Source organism: Syngnathus typhle, linkage group LG4 (assembly GCF_033458585.1).
Source record: "Syngnathus typhle isolate RoL2023-S1 ecotype Sweden linkage group LG4, RoL_Styp_1.0, whole genome shotgun sequence".
Lineage (NCBI taxonomy): Eukaryota > Metazoa > Chordata > Actinopteri > Syngnathiformes > Syngnathidae > Syngnathus > Syngnathus typhle.
In genome coordinates, this window is record NC_083741.1 from 21366776 (window position 1) to 21383625 (window position 16850).

At 40.7% G+C, this 16850-nt stretch overlaps 2 protein-coding genes across 4 annotated transcripts in view; one reads left to right on the forward strand and one right to left on the reverse strand.

Annotated features, from left to right (window-relative positions):
- Nucleotides 1–9561, reverse strand: part of phkb (phosphorylase kinase, beta) — a 28871-nt gene extending 19310 nt beyond the window's left edge. For 2 of the 3 annotated variants that reach the window (XM_061275800.1, XM_061275801.1), the window contains exons 1-8: nt 9446–9561; nt 6855–6941; nt 3414–3552; nt 2210–2309; nt 1479–1586; nt 1320–1400; nt 507–622; nt 284–347 (exon numbers count right to left, since the gene is read on the reverse strand). In XM_061275800.1, coding sequence (XP_061131784.1) covers nt 284–347; nt 507–622; nt 1320–1400; nt 1479–1586; nt 2210–2309; nt 3414–3552; nt 6855–6941; nt 9446–9509 — 759 coding nt within the window. In that variant the 5' untranslated portion in view covers nt 9510–9561. Of the gene's footprint in view, nt 1–283; nt 348–506; nt 623–1319; nt 1401–1478; nt 1587–2209; nt 2310–3413; nt 3553–6854; nt 6942–8342; nt 8451–9445 lie in introns of all 3 variants that reach the window. The other variant, XM_061275803.1, reaches the window with a different exon arrangement.
- A 426-nt stretch (nt 9562–9987) lies between these two features.
- The window catches only part of itfg1 (integrin alpha FG-GAP repeat containing 1), a 48454-nt gene continuing 41591 nt past the window's right edge, over nt 9988–16850 (forward strand). Inside the window, exons 1-6 of the mRNA XM_061275830.1 lie at nt 9988–10227; nt 10329–10413; nt 10621–10751; nt 10835–10892; nt 10966–11043; nt 11837–11931. Of these exons, the coding sequence (XP_061131814.1) occupies nt 10050–10227; nt 10329–10413; nt 10621–10751; nt 10835–10892; nt 10966–11043; nt 11837–11931 (625 nt within the window). The 5' untranslated portion in view covers nt 9988–10049. The remainder of the gene's footprint in view (nt 10228–10328; nt 10414–10620; nt 10752–10834; nt 10893–10965; nt 11044–11836; nt 11932–16850) is intronic.

Consider the following 16850-nt stretch of genomic DNA (forward strand, 5'->3'; position numbering starts at 1 on the left):
AGCTTCTGGCGCTCTTGCCTCCAATCAAATTTTATCACGATGGGAAAAGTTCACCAAAGGAAAAAATAATACACCTCGCCTCACATTCATGTCACACAAAGACAGAGGGAAAATGACAAATTCACACGCCGCAGTGAAACGTGATAATAGCGTCCGCTGCTGTGAGTCAGTCGATTGGGAAATCAGCATCGATAGACATGATGAAGACGAAAGCAATTTATGGAGTCCTTTTTCTGCGCAGAAAATGATATTCTGATTCTGATATAGTACATTTGGGCATTACCTGGTTTCCAAAAAGGTTAAATCCATTGATGGCCTCCAGAGCAGCCTTGGCCAGGCCCACGGAGCTGCAAACATTTGAATTGTTACTCAATAATTGTGATTACATTCATTTTGTCCCTGGATTCTGTAAGCGTAAAAAAGCAGGATTAAAGAGGACTGAAATTCAGTAACCTTAAAAAATAAAAACTCCGTTGAGCTGAAATGTTTCATTAAATACGACCGACCTTGAATGCAGCTCGGTGCTGCCGTTGTTATACTTGCTGCCTCGTTCCCACATGCCATAGTCGGGGACCCTGTAGGCTCTTTCCACGCAGAAAACCAGGTTCTGGATGAAGGACACCTGCAAAACATAAGACGAGACAAAAGAATTGTTGTTAAGCCACAAATGAAACTGGTCCCACCCACTTGTGATCAACTTTGAATGAAGGTGACCCCTGAACTGAAATTTGACCATTTTGATCCAACACCGCCTTTCATACTAAAAATAAATGAAGCAATTGCAAATAATCCAACGTCTGCCGATATTGTCGTCTAATTAAAATGATCGCTCCTTGCTAATGATAAATGACATCTTGCACAATAGAAAGAAAGTCATACATGGGCAAATGGTTAATCGTGATAACAGCTACTTTGCACAGTAGGAATAATTCACAAAGTCAGAACAGGTTAAAATAGATGAATTTCCTTATTTGATCTCACACACAATAACATAGTGAGTCTTTCAGTGCCTAAGGTGCGGCAGATGCCATCTCCCAAAATGAAAGCAAAAGTACAAGGAATAGTACCAGAGCCAAGTGGAGTCGGTACCAGGAGGTAGAAAATTCATCCGATAAGTGAACTGCCCGAAAAAATAACAATAAACGCAAAAGAATCATTGCAAAGTGTGTGTTTGTGTTAGTGCACGTGCAGGTGTGTGTGTACTTGAACGATTGGAGATGGAATCTAAAATGACAAAGCTGCAGGAGAAAGCAGTGAAGGTCTTGTTTTGGGCTCCACTAATAAAATGGCTGCCTTCCTGCAACCTGACTAGCACCTACCTCGTCCGTGTTGTAGATGATCTGCAGGCCGGAGCAGATCATCTCCACCAGGTAGAGCAGGAACAGGGAAACGGCGTCAATCTGTGGAAAGCCACACAAAGCACATTTTGACATTCAAAAGCTCCGCCGCCGTTCCGTTTAATATTGAACTCAAATGACCTGCAGGTGGTGGTACTGGTCGTAGGTGTGGATCTCGTCGCCCGTGTGCAAGTTGAACATGGAGTGCAGACACTTGGAGGGGCTGGGGTCCTGCTTGAACTGCTCCACCTAAACAAAAAGGGGTCTCGGTGAAGGGAATAGATTTTGTACTGTGTCGTCTTTTACGCCAAAAATCAAATGTGTCAAATTCCTACGCGGGTTATGATTTGAAATTTTGCGAGTGGAAAGCAGCCACGTGGGGGAGCGTATAGTACATGAGTACAATATGTGTTGGGTCGAGTGTGTGGGTAGCGACGACATGAAATCACAGCTGGGCCGCCAGCCGTTCGCTCTGTCACACAGAGTTATAAATAATTGGGCCTTTGTCCCACTTTTACCTCATTTGTTTCCCCTCTTGCTGCCTCGCACCATCATGAGAGCAGCCACTTTCCAACCCTCCATCTTTTTTTCTTTTTTTTTTTTTCGCTCCGACTGCCGACGTATTTTGCCCTTTTCCACCGACTCCAATTTTTAACTAGTTCTAGCTCAGAAGAGAAGTCTGAGATATTGGACAGTCACATCTTCTGATGATTGACAGGGAATTTCCAATATAGAAATAAGAAAGAAATAATAAATATAAAATATTATCAAAATAAAATACAAATAAAATACAAATAAAATACAAGTAAAATACAAATAAAATACAAATAATAATGTCCAATAATAATATAAGGATTTGTGATGGCACCGACCTTATGAGCTTGCCTCATGTAGCAGTAGAGGATTCCTCTCATGCACTTGATGGCCGAGTGCTCCAATTCGTGGGTGCGCCCCATGTCGTCATCGATGCGTCTATAGTCCAAAATAAAAAATTTACAGTACCGTATTTTCCGCACTATAAGGCGCACCGGATTATAAGGCGAACCTTCAATGAATGGCCCAATTTAAAACTTTGTCCATATATAAGGCGCACCGGATTATAAAGTGCTTAGAATAAATAACTCAACGTTGCTCAAACGTTAATGCAATCACAATATAGTAACACTCGAAATAGTGAAAACAATAACAATATATCAATAACTCAACGTTGCTCAAACGTTAATATCACACAACACACAAAATAAACACGTAAAGCTTACTTTAATAAGTTAGTCCTCATCCACGCATCCATATTGGTCCATATATAAGGTGCGCCGGATAATAATTTGAGGTTTTTAGGTGTGCCTTATTGTGCGGAAAATACGGTGAATTGTTCAACTTGGATGAATTGAAACTCAACATCCACATTGAGTCAGGAATAAGTCTGAGTTTAAATCAGCATATATATTTAAAAGCATGAACATCGGCAATTATAAATTGTGAGAATTAACGCTACAGTATATCCCATGTGGGGAAAGGCGAGACGAGTCATACTGACAATCTCAATTGTGTACGTGTACCTAATGTTGTGGCCAGTAAGAGAGAACATGCTCGTTTATCAGATATCGTCGGCGCTTCAGGGCCTCTTGATGACAGCAGAACATGGCCTCTGTTCATTCTAATGCAATTGAACTGAGTGAATGGAATCAAGTTATCGTGTGACACACACACACACACACGCATGAGAAAGTAACACTATTCTCCGAGGCTGTCAGATGAGAATTATCTTAATGAAATCCCAGTAACAGATCTAATAGGAGGCAACCGTGACTGATGGCCGCGATCCGCCGCCGGTTCACATAGCAGTCCAAGTCTCTATTTTTAACGTCCATCCCCTCCCATCTCCCTTGATTTCTTTTTTCTTCTCCTCTTCCCTTTCTTCATCACGTCTTCGCTCACTGTCGTAAAGTTCTCGTAGCTCTTTTAGTTTGTCTTCGTCCTCATCTGTTTCGACTAAAATAGCCGATCAAATCTCGTCTGTCTTTTACAGTCACGTTGGAGATCATTTTCGGTTATGAGCCACATGCTGATACTGACCGGTAGGCTAAGGACAGCGCCCAAGCTGCCGCCGCACAGTACAAGGAGTCCCGCACCTTGGCCTCGTTACAAGTGGAGCAGATCTTCACGGGGAAGAGCCCAGTGGTGGGACTTTGGTAGTTGAGTATGGTGGTCTTGACTGGCAAGAGAAAAGATGAAACATGCATGAATGTGCTTTACGCAACCCACATCTTTAACTCGAGCCCTGGCCTTCAAGCAACGTGTGGGAAGAAAAGCTAATGAGCGAGGCTCGCTGAATATTCCTCAAGTTCAAGGAACCGTTAGACAACGTATGGCTCGCATCTAAATGCGTATATGAATGTTTCAAATGCCACAAGTGCAAATACAGTGTGCCATACTTTCATAAATATAATATAAATATTCATTATTTATTTATTTATTTATTTATTTATTTATTTATTTATTTATTTATTTATTTATTTATTTAATAATAATAATAATAATACATTTTATTTATAAGGCGCCTTTCCAAGGCACTCAAGGTCGTCGTACAGACAAATACTAAATAGCATAACATTTATTTATTTATTTATTTATTTATTTATTTATTTATTTATTTATTTATTTATTTATTTATTTATTTATTTATTTATTTATTTATTTATTTATTTATTTATTTATTTATTTATTTATATATATAAGCATTTGTTTTTGACAGAAGTGATTTATGTAAAATACCACAGAACATTTTACAATTTTAAATTTGACTTGTCTTACACCAACGTATGCAGAAATATGTGCCCACCCAAGCCTCTGACATAGCCGTTCGTATATTTTACACACGCACACGCATGGCGGTAGTGCGACGGCATAGGTGACTAATCTATCGGGGGAGATCATGTCGTTTTTCTTCAGCACATTAGGCGCCACGAATGGCAGGCGACATCCATTCTGCCGGTCATTTGTTACACAGTCAGAGATGGTGACGGATTTAGAGCAGCTGAGACACTTGACGGATGAACATATGTTCTCACCCAAAAAGTATAGAAGGCGTTTAATTCAACCCTCTACGCATGGATTAACTGATGGAAAGCATGTGCACATCCATCATCAGAACCTTTTGTGCTGTGTCGGATTCGTGGGAGGTGGAAGAAAATGCCATAGTAGCAAAAACAGCAACAAAAAGAATTCAAAGGGTGATTAAACAGAGAGAAAAAAAAAAAAATCGACTGTAAAAAAAAAAGAACTAGGTTAGGTCAAAAGCGCTTAAAAAAAGCACAGGTTAAAAAAATATATAAACCATTTGTCATAAATTATAATGATACAACCATAAATACCCCAAAAGTAAAACAAGCGCAAATAAATTGTGCTACCGTAAAAAATAAATAAACACATGAACACAAAAAATGAAAAAAATAAAAAAAGGTAAAAAAAAAGATCCGTTAAAAGTGTGCAGGTAAACCACTCAAAATTTGTGCACGTCAAAATACGACTATTAATTAAAAGTGTAAGAATAAAAAAAAAAAACATTTCCACAAATTTCCATAAATACATGACCATAAAAAAACCTTTTTAAAAAAATCCCCTAAAGACTGTGCAGGTAAATCACTCAAATTTTGTGCACGTCAAAATACAACTATTTACCAAAAGTGCACCGCAGTTTAGACGACTGTAAAATAAAGAGTACACGTGTAAAAATATAATAAATAAATCCAAGTAGCCAAGTCCTCGCTATCCACAATCCATCAACGCAATTTTAATTGAAATTTCAGCAACATCAAAGGACTATTTTTATTTGCCCTCAGGTGTCGTCTTTAGTTTGTCACCCTCCCTCCCATCCCATCGTCTCGCTTCATCGCTCCCACGTGCAACGGAATAGTCTGTCCCGAACCATCCGACAGATGATTTAGTGAAACATTATCTTGACGGATGTCAAAATCCCCTCCCCCCAAATCTTTAATTTGCATTTGCGAGACGTTTTGAGAACAAACGACTTTTTTATGCGTGTGCGTGTTTCCCCACGCTGCTCATGATGACTTGGTTGATGTGTTCTTCTCGGCTCATTCCGGAAAAACATCACGGTTTTGTTCTCAAGGGACTCCGGCTGAGCTGGACTCAATGCTCAAACGTTTTAGAAGAGACATATTATGGAAAATTAACTTTTAAATAACACAACACAAATAACAGGCTGTCGGCAAGCTTAATTACACATTGAGCATGAAAAATAGAAATTAAATTAATAGTTGTCCGCCTAGTTCTGAAAATCTGTGTTTTTTGAGCGACCTCGCAAAAAAAAAACATTTTTGACTTAACTTGACCCTTTTAAATTAGCGTCAAGCCGCTTCAGCTCAGGTTTGGGATTTGCCCTGGAATCCCCCCAAAATGGCAAAATGCCCATTCCTATTTCGGGAATAGATTCTTAAGACATTTCTATGAGAATATAACAAGCCCACCTAATTCGGTGATAAGTCAAACATCCTTCCAGAACTAATTTACATCGTCTCCAAGGAGTCCTTCTAAATGAGTTTTAAAACGACGACGTGTCAAGTCAGTCACAGTGGTGCCATTGTGGCTAGTTTTGCAGCACAAAATCAAAGACACGCACACACAAAAAGAAGAACGGGTTTGATTTGTCATTGTGTTCCTGCCTCGCTGCCCGACAGTGAGCAGGTAGCATATATTGGCAGCCGGGTCTGGGTGCTGCTGATAACGACGCCGGCTTTGTTCCCCCCCCTTGCGCCGCAATTGGACGGCCACTTCCTATAACAGCCACCCGACGCGCCGACGAGTAAACAAGCCTGGCGCCGAGATTTATTTCCGTGCACGGGATCACCTGTTGGACTCTAAATGACAATAATTACCGCCCGTTGTTTCAGTAAACGCATGCAATATGCACGGCTATCTGGCAAAAGGCAGAAATCACACACACAAAACAAAACAAAACAATGAAATGTCTTATTTCTTACTTCCAAATAGTCCAACATAAAGTTCAGCAGGACTTTCGGGGTTTTCATTTTTACAGCGCGACAAAACTCAAATCGGACCAATCAAAATCATCTCGATCAATGAAGTTCACATCTTATTTTATTCATACCTGGCTCTATAATCCAAAATACTTTTAGACATTCGGATACCCCAAGTTGCTGACACCCTCGCCATTTCTTGCCCACATAAAACCAATTCTGTGTTTCATGGACCACCAGAACAGGAAAAAGCACTTTAGCTTGGAAATTGCCTTTAATCGATGCTGTTCCTGTGGAGGACTCTTTTTCTCTGCTGTAGCACACAGAAACACACTTAGTTGAAAGACCCTCGAAACACACACACACCTCTTAACAATAGGAACATGTCAGATGAAATCATAAACTCAATAGCGCGGTTGTAGTTTGCGGCGCTATTGTGTGCCTCCCCACTCTGCTATCATTGTACACCTCTTACATGGCGTCGCTTGGCATGCTGACGGATGATAAGTGTACTTACCGGCGGCGTAGTAGCGGTCCAGCTTCTCCCACAGGGGCTCATCCTCGCGGTGGAGGATGGACAGCTTGAGGGGCTCATAGATGGATCCTGAGAGAGAGGACGCAATTGGTACAGATTTTCCATTGTGGCGGACGTATATCTTTTGTTGAAAAAATACAGGAGAGGATGGTTGATTTTGGTTGGAATTTAGAATCATTTTTTTCCCCATAGTGGAACTTAAAAGGGTGTCCAGTTTTTGGAATTTGAGCAAAGATGTTGTCGCTGAAGTCGTAGAAAATGGTCGATACCAACTTTTTTCAGACAGATATCCATTTTTTGAGTCATCACCGATACCGATACCAAGCGCCGATACCACATTTCGATAAATAACATTTCCTCCCAAAACAATCACAGATCATTTTAGAGAAAGACCTGTACGTCCCAAAATATTTTTTTTTCTTGAAAGCTAAGGAAGTTAATGGAAATTAGAATGGCACAGACATTGTAATTTGATTTCTCTTTTTCCATTATTTAATAGAGAAAAGGTAAGCTATCAGACACTCTATAGTTTAGTGTCCCAACAGCGGGAGTAGACCGGGAGTTCCCTCAAGTCTGACTTTTATTTCCCCCCCTCATCTTCAGACTCGTCTGAAGATGGTGATTTGCATTTTAATAGACCTGACCCCGGGTCAACACCACAAGGTAGTGAACATTTCAAATTCCCACTGAAATTAGCATAATTTTCATTATATTAAAAGTTTCAGGATGTGGGGACAAAGGGGAAAGATAAAGCTCTTTTGAGGAGTGTAGATGAGAAGTTGAACATTCCAATTTTACTTTCTAACATGGAATCATTCAGTCCAATATTCCACTGACTCTTCAGTATCTATTGCATTTGGTGAAATATTATCTGTAACTGGATTCTGTATAACAAAAGTATTAGGACACACCTCCTGGTCATTTAATTTCAATTCATCAATTAATCTGTGGTAAATTCTTAAAGGAGACATTATATGTTATTTTCAGGATTGGAAGGCAAATCTAATTTTTATCACAATGTGTGGAAGGGGGAAATAAACATTTTTAGTCACTTCAGCAACACTTCATGCACTACAGTTAAAACTCAGCGCAGCTCTGCTTACCTTTTAGTTTGTCAGATTTCAGCTGTCTCTTCAAAATGGTAAATGTTCACCCAGCCAGGCTGGCAAACCATGTGTTAAACTCAATGTGGGGGCGGGCTCATGCAAATTAGCCAAACTATTACATCACAACCCATTCAGAAACACATTTGGGAGCATATTTGTTTGAGTATGAATAATAAAATAATATATAATAAAATATAATCGGTATAATAATAATAAAAACTGCACTTTGAGTCAATACTTTTGTCACCATATGCTGGTCCACCATTGAACCACGGCATTTTTTAATTTTATTATTTTTATTGATGTATTTCTTTTAATGTTTTTATTTAATTTGATTGATTCCTCTAAACCTGCTTCTACTTACCCAGTCTCTGGACTTTCTGATGAGGCCCCTTTTTCGCAGCCATTTTCAAAAGGTGAAATTAAGGTCAATCGTCTCTCTCTCTCTCTCTTTCTCAGCTAAATCACAAAACTACAGCAGGAGGCAGTTAGTAGCACACATTAAACATTGGACACGTGTATGAATTAACATTGAATGACATGATTATGATGTTACCATAAAGAACGCATGCAATCAATTATTTCGACAGACAGACAATAGAAAAAAAAAGACATTACAACATTGCAATATCAGAAGAATGTGTTAAAAGTGATTTTGATTCAAAAGTTAAAAATACAACAGCGCTGCAACAAGTCATCACAATCGGACTCATTTGAGTTGCATATTCCAATAATAAAAACAAATATTTGTTTCTTGCAACGCTGTTGGATTGTTTTTAACATTCCGTCAACCCCAATTCCAAACCCAGAAACAGTAGAAAAACAGAGTTAGGATATTTAGGATACATAACAGGGTGTTGTTGTTTATTCATTCAATGATGTAGTTATGATGCAATAACACATGTATGTATTTTTCTTATCTCTTGTAAGACAGGTGGGACAAAGGTGATATAGTTTGTAGCATTCTACTGTTTGAGGTTTTTATTTTTGCAAAATATTCCCGTTCCTCAAGATGCACTAACATGCATATCATTACTTTCAATTGTAGTGGGATTGCTGTTAAAGTTTATTTATTTTTTTAGAGAAACTTTACTAAATATCAAACATATTTTGGGATGGCATGGAGTGTTTATTGTATTTCATTCTGGACTATTTAGGCGTACAGTAACATGAACCAACAGTCTGTTGGTGGTTTGGTTGCAAAATCTCTAGCTTCCTCAAGATTCATCTTCTGCAACATACAAACACGTATTCGAAACTATGTTCATTTAATTATGGAAGAGGTGAGAGGGTCTCAAAATAGCTGTCCCCAAATGTTGCACATTGAAACCTCTGACCTTTCGCGCATGCGACCAGTCAGTGTATCTGCTGCAAAACCAAGCGCCGAGCATAAAAAACAAAACGTCACGCGCACGCAGATAAAGAAAGCGGTCATTCGTAGTACAAGGTGAAATCTGTAAATCTGACCTGATCGTTTTGATCGGGCTTTAAATTCCAGCAGTTTCCAACCGACATCAACCAAGCTTGCCATGGTTGCAAAAGCATTCAAGTTCTCTTGTGTGCACACGAAACTTCTGTCTTACACTTTCAAAATATATAAAAGTAACCATTTATTTGTGTAGATAAAGTCAATTTTAACCAAAATAATACTTAATCCTGATGATATCATAATTTTTATATTTTTCAATTTAAAGTTTGTCCGTGTTTTAAAATATAATTTAATTACAATGTACGCTCTTTACTATTATTTTGAAATAAAACCTACCACATCCGGCTAAGCTGATCGTAAAACCGATTGTTTGCTGCTGCTGTCAACTGTCAAACTACCTGAGCACGACACTGACGTAAAGACGAAAGTGAAAATACAGCAACATTTTACCAAATTACAGGACCTTAATACATATATTTCCGATCTTTTATACAATTAAATAAACTATGAAAATGACATACGACACCGTTTTCCAGGCCATGCCTCGTTCAACGTAAAAACGCTGCTATTTCCTGCGTGCCGTAAAGCGGCTTGCCGAAAGACGATCAGTGTTGTTGTCAAAGGAGCACTGCTATCTGCGAGATGTCCCTGTCACATAGGACTGTTTTTGTTATTTTTTTCCAATTTATCGCCAACCATCACACGCATGCCCTCCAGAATGTCACGACGGACCTGTTTGGTACCGAAAACAACGGCACGATTGCGGCGTTTGGCGACTTTAACGCCGACAAGCAGACAGACATCTTCATCATCAGGGAACGTATGTTAAATAGCTGTGTCATATCAGCATACTCTCCCACTATATATTAAGTTTAATATTTTTGCATCTTCACCTTGTACTTATTCTTTGTTTGATTTTAGAGTCCGAGCTGGTCATCTTCTTAGCTGACTCCAAAGCACCTTACTTCAAGCCCAAGGTGTACATCTCAAAAGGGATCTTGCCAAGGTGATCGTGTTCTTATTGATTTTCACTTTAAACGCTCTTGGAGTATCTCACCTTTAGTGATTAAGTCACCAGGAGTGACTCCATTATAGTAAACCCTGGAAATTCGCACTAACTGAATTTTAGGAAATGGGCAGATTTCAAATAGTGTTTAAATACAAGCTGGAGAAATGTCAATTGTCTATAATAACTCCCTGTTTATGTGTACAGTGACACGGTCCTCACCAGTGTAGTGCCCGGCGACTATGATGGAGATTCCCAGATGGACGTTCTCCTCACGGCTCAGATTAACACAATGGCATCCTCGGTTTTTATCTTTTGGGGAGACAACGAGACATTAGGTATGTGGATGGAAAAGTCGTTGGCCGAGGAAGGGACTCATTTTGTTGAGGAATCCGATAAAATTGCGTTTGGCTTTCTGCAGATATGACTGCTTGGCTCAGGTTGAATAAAACCTTCAGGGATCAACCTCTGGTGATGGAGTAAGTATGAGCGACATGGGATTATTTCCATTCATATTCAAAGATTATATTGCTAACAAATGTTTTCTTGCAGTTTCAACGGTGACATGATCCCGGATATATTTGGAGTCACGGATTCGACGACCACGGAATTTTGCTCTCTAACCAACAGGTGATTTATATTCACGTTGTCTTAATATACCGTAAATTCCGGACTATAAGGCGCACCGGACTATAAACCGCACCAGCTAAAATTGGGGGATATTTTAGTTTTTTTCTTATATAAGCCGCACCGGACTATAAGCCGCACGTGCACACGCGTCTTTTTACAAGGAAAGACCGTTCACAGAAAGCCTTTTTAAAGTTTTAATAACATACTTTAACATGTCTTTCTAAACACTGCCCGTGACGAAGGGTTTAGAGCCCTTTGACGCAAGTCACCTAGCGTGCATTCCTACTAAAGCTCATAATAGTCACAAGCAACACAGACAGAATAAGCAGCAGCCATAGTAGTGTTTCAAAATAGTATTTTTGTTGTTGTTTTTTTCTTCAAGATACCGCACTGTATAAAAGTGATCAAGTCATCACAAAAATCACGAAAAAAATCCTTATATAAGCTGCACCTGACTATAAGCCGCAGGGTTGAAAATTTTGGAAAAAGGTCGCGGTTTATAGTCCGGAATTTACGGTAATACAATTTTGGAGGGAAAAGATATATTTATCTACCGTCCAGAACAACGACTCACTTAAATTGTCAGAAAATTACTATTTATTAATCTCATATAAAAATATTTAAATACGCTAGCGACTTATCGTGACCAGCAAAATCATTGTTTTCTTTTGCTTACGCCACCTGAGCCAATCAAAGTCTGATGATCATTTTGTGGAAGACTTTTGTGACACATTTTCTTCCCAAAAATTGTTGGTGAGCTTCCAATTTTGTCTTCCCACCTTTTTTTTTTTAGGGACCCAGTGTGTCAAAACGCTCTGAGTTCACCCGTCGACATGCGTATCCCTCACGCTAACGCCTTCATCGACCTCAACAAGGACTTAACCGCCGGTAAGATTTCAGACCTCAGCGACATCGGCGGTTGTGTAAAGTGTCATTCGAAAGGCGGGATTACTGTTCACCCTCGTGGGAAAAACAGCAGATTTTGCTGCTTAAGCCGCGTCACTGCCAGATTTACCGCACGTGTGTTTTTGTGTTTGTGTCAAGCTGAACTTTCAGTGAACTACAGGAATGTGTTAATTAGTTGTCAGTCTTGCTTTCTGTTTAAACCAACCCATGAGCATATTTTTTTAATAGACTGAAATTTTATTGTAGCCTTGTCTTTTTGCGATACATTTACAAATATTTTTGAATTAAATAATGTTTTAGCTCATCAACAGTTGGAGTTCCACTCAAACATACCAATTGGTAATAACCATAAAATGGCTTTTCTGGTTAGACCCAACTTTAAATGTATAGAATACATGGACTATAAAACTCATAATGTATTCAGCTATATGTTGGTAAAAAAAATATTTGTGAAGGCAGGAAAAAGCACACCAAGACGGGAAAACCATTTATTTTCTTGCATATCGCAGCATGAAAATTGGATCTGACACAAGCGCTGACTCACTGCAATCGTACTCCAGAACCATGAATCAGCATCCGGGCTTGCTGTTCGGGGGGGAAAAAAAAGAAACAAAAAAAACAATAGCCTCGGGCTAATTGCTATGGTGCCGTCTCATTTGAATGTCTGTTTATTTAGATGATTGCGGCTGAGTCAAAATATTCTCCATGCGGCAAAAAAATGGGACGCTCGTTTGACTGATTCATCACAATATGGCTGTCCAAAAAAATAATAGAATATTCGTAGAACTTTAGGATTTTTCACTCAGCTTTTATCGGAAACTTAATGGAAAATACATCTGTAAAAAAATAATAATCATCTTAGTGTCGTACGAAAATAGAAATGACTCAAGACTCACAGTAGGAATCAAACACTCATGTTCTAGTTTACTAAGAAAGAATAAATTAGCCTTTTTCTCCACCACTGAATGGAGAAATCACGTTTTTCGGTTCTTCTGCTCTCGGCCAGCTGAGTGCGGCGCTGTCACTCATACTTAACGAGGTTTTTTTAAACACTCTGGAAACTAATCCCCATGTTTTAGGTAATCACGGAGGATTTAGTGGTGTCATATGCACCGCGGGTATCGTTTTGCACCCCACGCTTTTTAGTCCCAGAGCAGTCGCAGTTTAACCCGTGCACGTTTTAATTCATTTCTAATCTGTTTTAGGAATTAATCAAAGTTGATAAAGGTCTGCTCTTTTTTTTTTTTTTTTTTCTCGTTGGCTCCGACCCTCCCGGCGAAGGTTTGCGGTTAATTTTTAATGCGCTTTGGCTCAGATTGTGTTTCTGCATCAATTAGTTTGTTTTATTAAGTGCCACATCCCAGAAGAACAAGTCTGATGAAGTAAAACTCGAGTGCAGCGCTTGTTTGTTTATGTGGCGTTTTGTATTCAGCTCAGTTTGAATGAGAGAGGAATCAAAAACTGCCGAACCTGCCAAGCCCAGGTGGCGGCAACTACAGAAGATGAGGGTGGTTATGTTTTTATTCACATATAAAACTTTATGGACTCTAGTAGGTCTCCGGTGCCATGAAAGCAGCAAATAGAGTTGCTGTCTGTAGCCAGGAATATTTCAAATTTACGTGATGATGTGGGGAAGCCTTTTGAAAGCAGTTCAGGGGGGGGCGATTTCCAAATCTCTAAAATGAATTTTATAAGCTCTCCCAAGCTGTGTCGGACATTTTGGAATGGGCGGAAATGGATTTTGTATTTGTCACTGCATTAATAAGGACTGCATGGTCGGCCAGGGCGAAATCGTGAGACAAGCGGATACATTTAAAAAAAAAAAAGTTTCTCTTCTGCCCCCGCTGACCCCAAAGTAACTCGACTTTGTGGGCCATGGCCAAGTTTTTGAAAATCTTGTTTCACAGTCTGCTGCCTCCCTTAGCAGAAGGACAGGGCCACATATCATTGGGCCAAGCCTGTGCAGGTTCACACCTCCTGGGGAGGACGCCGTGCATGCCACTGCAAGTTTTCAGCAAGCCTGCCCACTCATGTAAAGAGGCATTAATATATTAAATCGCTCCCAAGAGGCTGTATTTTTATTTATTTTTAACCCAAAATGAGCTTTTACACCTAGTTTACTTGCTTTGGTTGACTCTGAAAAAGAAGCGCAGCGTAAAAGTGTGACTGTAGTACACGACACGACGGCCTGAAAAATAATCGCGCGATACAAAAATACAAACATTGAGACGTTGCGGATGAGACGACAATATTTCTATATCATCATAGAAGGTGAACTGTGCCAAACTGACCTATAGCTTGGTGGAAAAGATGCAAACTCAGCAAAAAGAACCCAAACAGATTCAATGTCTACTGTCCGGTATCTGAATCATTTTTGCAAGTCTCATTCCACTCCCCGCCACGCGACGCCTCTTCCTGGCGAACTTTCATCTCACTCGCGAAGGAGGCTGTGACATTTCCTCGAGAATGCCAGAGGCCGACCCCCACCACGCTTTAGCCCGGCGGGGAGGGGGTCATCTTAAAGATGCAGACAGATGAGCAGAAGGGACATGACGGCTCGCGTCGCGCGAATATGCGCTTGCCGGGCGCTTTCGGTCGGCTCGGGCGGCCTCATTACTGTCAACCTCTCTCAGACGCACAAAGGCAACGTGCCGAGGTCACATTTGTCCCTCGTAATGGAGAAGGAAAATCAGGCAACTGGCATTCTTGAGCTTGCCAACCGCGAGGGGCTACAGTATCTCCCACTGTGTTGACGTCATGGACGAATACACCAAACACTCAAGATATTTGAATCTGAAAAAAAAAAAAAAATGGAATCTAAATTGAAAGCACCTTTTGTTTTGCTTCTTTTGTGCTCTTATTTCTCTCGTATCTTCTCAAAGCAACACAAAGTCCCGGCGTGACAGCAAAATCTGATTTCGACATGAGCAAATCTCCGACTCACGGGCATTACGGTTCCAGAAAGTATTATCCCCCCCCCCCCTCCCTACTTCCCTGTACACATCCATTCTCCACTCTCCGACTCTGGACTTCAAAGCCCCCTTTTTTCTTTTCGCATAAACCTGGACTCTTACAACGGGTAATAGCTCGGAGCTGTATTGACGAAGAGCGAGGTGACAGCGTGGGGGAAACATCAAGCACGAATGCAGCAGTCGCAGTGCCGACTGTCAGCTCCAGTCTGCACCGTTGCTTCTGTTTTTTTTTGCAGGTAGTATCAAACGCTCCCCATATTATCTCTCCTTGCATTTTCTATTTCCTCTAACGTTTTTCTTCAAAAGACCAATCGAAACGATTGTCCGACCACAAAATCCAAACCGTAATCCCGCAGCGCCAAGACCATAAATCAACCTAGCGAAGTCGTCTCGACACGTCGCCCAATTAAAACGCGTCGTCCCCACGTCGGCGCAAACCTCCGCATGAGCCGACTTGTACATGCGAAACGGTGCTGAACCCTAACTGAAATCCGCCCCCCCCTCCTCAGCAGCTCGCCAACACTTGTGATAAGCTGCTAATTGGAAGCTTTGAAAGCACAAGCTTGGCAGAATAAAGTGACTGCCTATTTTAGTGCCGTAGCGTGTGTGTATGTGTGTGTGTGAGGGGGTGCGGCCGAGCCGTGTGAACAGAATAATTATCCACATTTCTCGACAATGTGCGCGTGTGTTTTACCTCCCACGCTGTTGTGTCTTTCTGGCACTTGTGACATTATACATGTTGGCAAGAGTCACCGATGTTGGAATGTTACACGCACAAGAGGAAAAAAATGAGCATATTGACGATAATTTTATGCCATTAAATAAATCCATTGTCTTTTGCAAGGCAGCTTACGAAAAGGAGGCAGAGATGGAGATGAATTTATATTTTCGTCTGTCTGCAGAATGTTTCCGCTCTCCCCTCTGCACAATCCCCAAAAGATTTAATACAAGTACCTGAACACAATTTTATTTTTCTCACTCTAAGTAGACTGCAAATTTTGGCCAAAGGCAAATAATCCAAATTCAGGCAAGAATCTTTTTTGTTCGATCTGGGGGAAAAAAAAAAAAGTCGCTTGTTACCTCAGCAACTGTGATGTCATCAGTCAAACTTTTGTTGAGCAATATGTTTGTTTGAGCGGTGCGGTGTGGAACGACACCGCCTCGTATTCCGGACTTGGTTTATTTTTCGCTTAACATTCTTACCCAGTGGTTTGCGTGACTCATCCCCGGCCGGCTAACTCATTCCACGCCTTGCCTCAATGCTAATAGACTGCCCTGACCTCCAGCAACGTGCGTGTATACTTAACTAGCAACCACGAAGGTGATACCCGCTCGAAGAACCGAGGTCTACTTTCTCCACCGAGGTTCTCCACATATCTAAATAGCAAGCCCGGTCAGCTCACCTGCACGGGTAAAAAAAATGGAATACAGAAACATAATGCCGCCTGAGTCAAACAGTCAAAGGCTGCCCCTCAAATTGCTTCCAATCCCCTTAACAACAAATCTGAGCGGCTATGAATAACTCAAGGAGCGTTCGTCTGCTGCGATTCCCACCGCCGAGATGTCAAAACCAGCAACCTCCCCACGTGGTAATATTCGGAGTGCTTGTTTTTTCCCCCGATGGACTCGATGCAGATAAATGACAGGCCGCTATCACCTGGATGCAGAATGGAAGGCGATGTTGACAAAACCACTTTGCTGCTTAATGAGTTGTATGCTTTTGTGGCTAGTTTAGTCGGGATCGTCTGGTATAGACTTTCGCCTGGGAGCAAAGCGATGGACGGGCTGAGAGAATCGATGCCCGGCGTCGATGTTTCCTTTCTGGTGTTTTCCTCTGCGGAGCATCCGTGTTTTTTTTTTTTTTTAATGGGTTGCAGTATTTTCTTGGGCAGGAATAACACGGAGGCAAAATGCTTTTACTGACAAGTT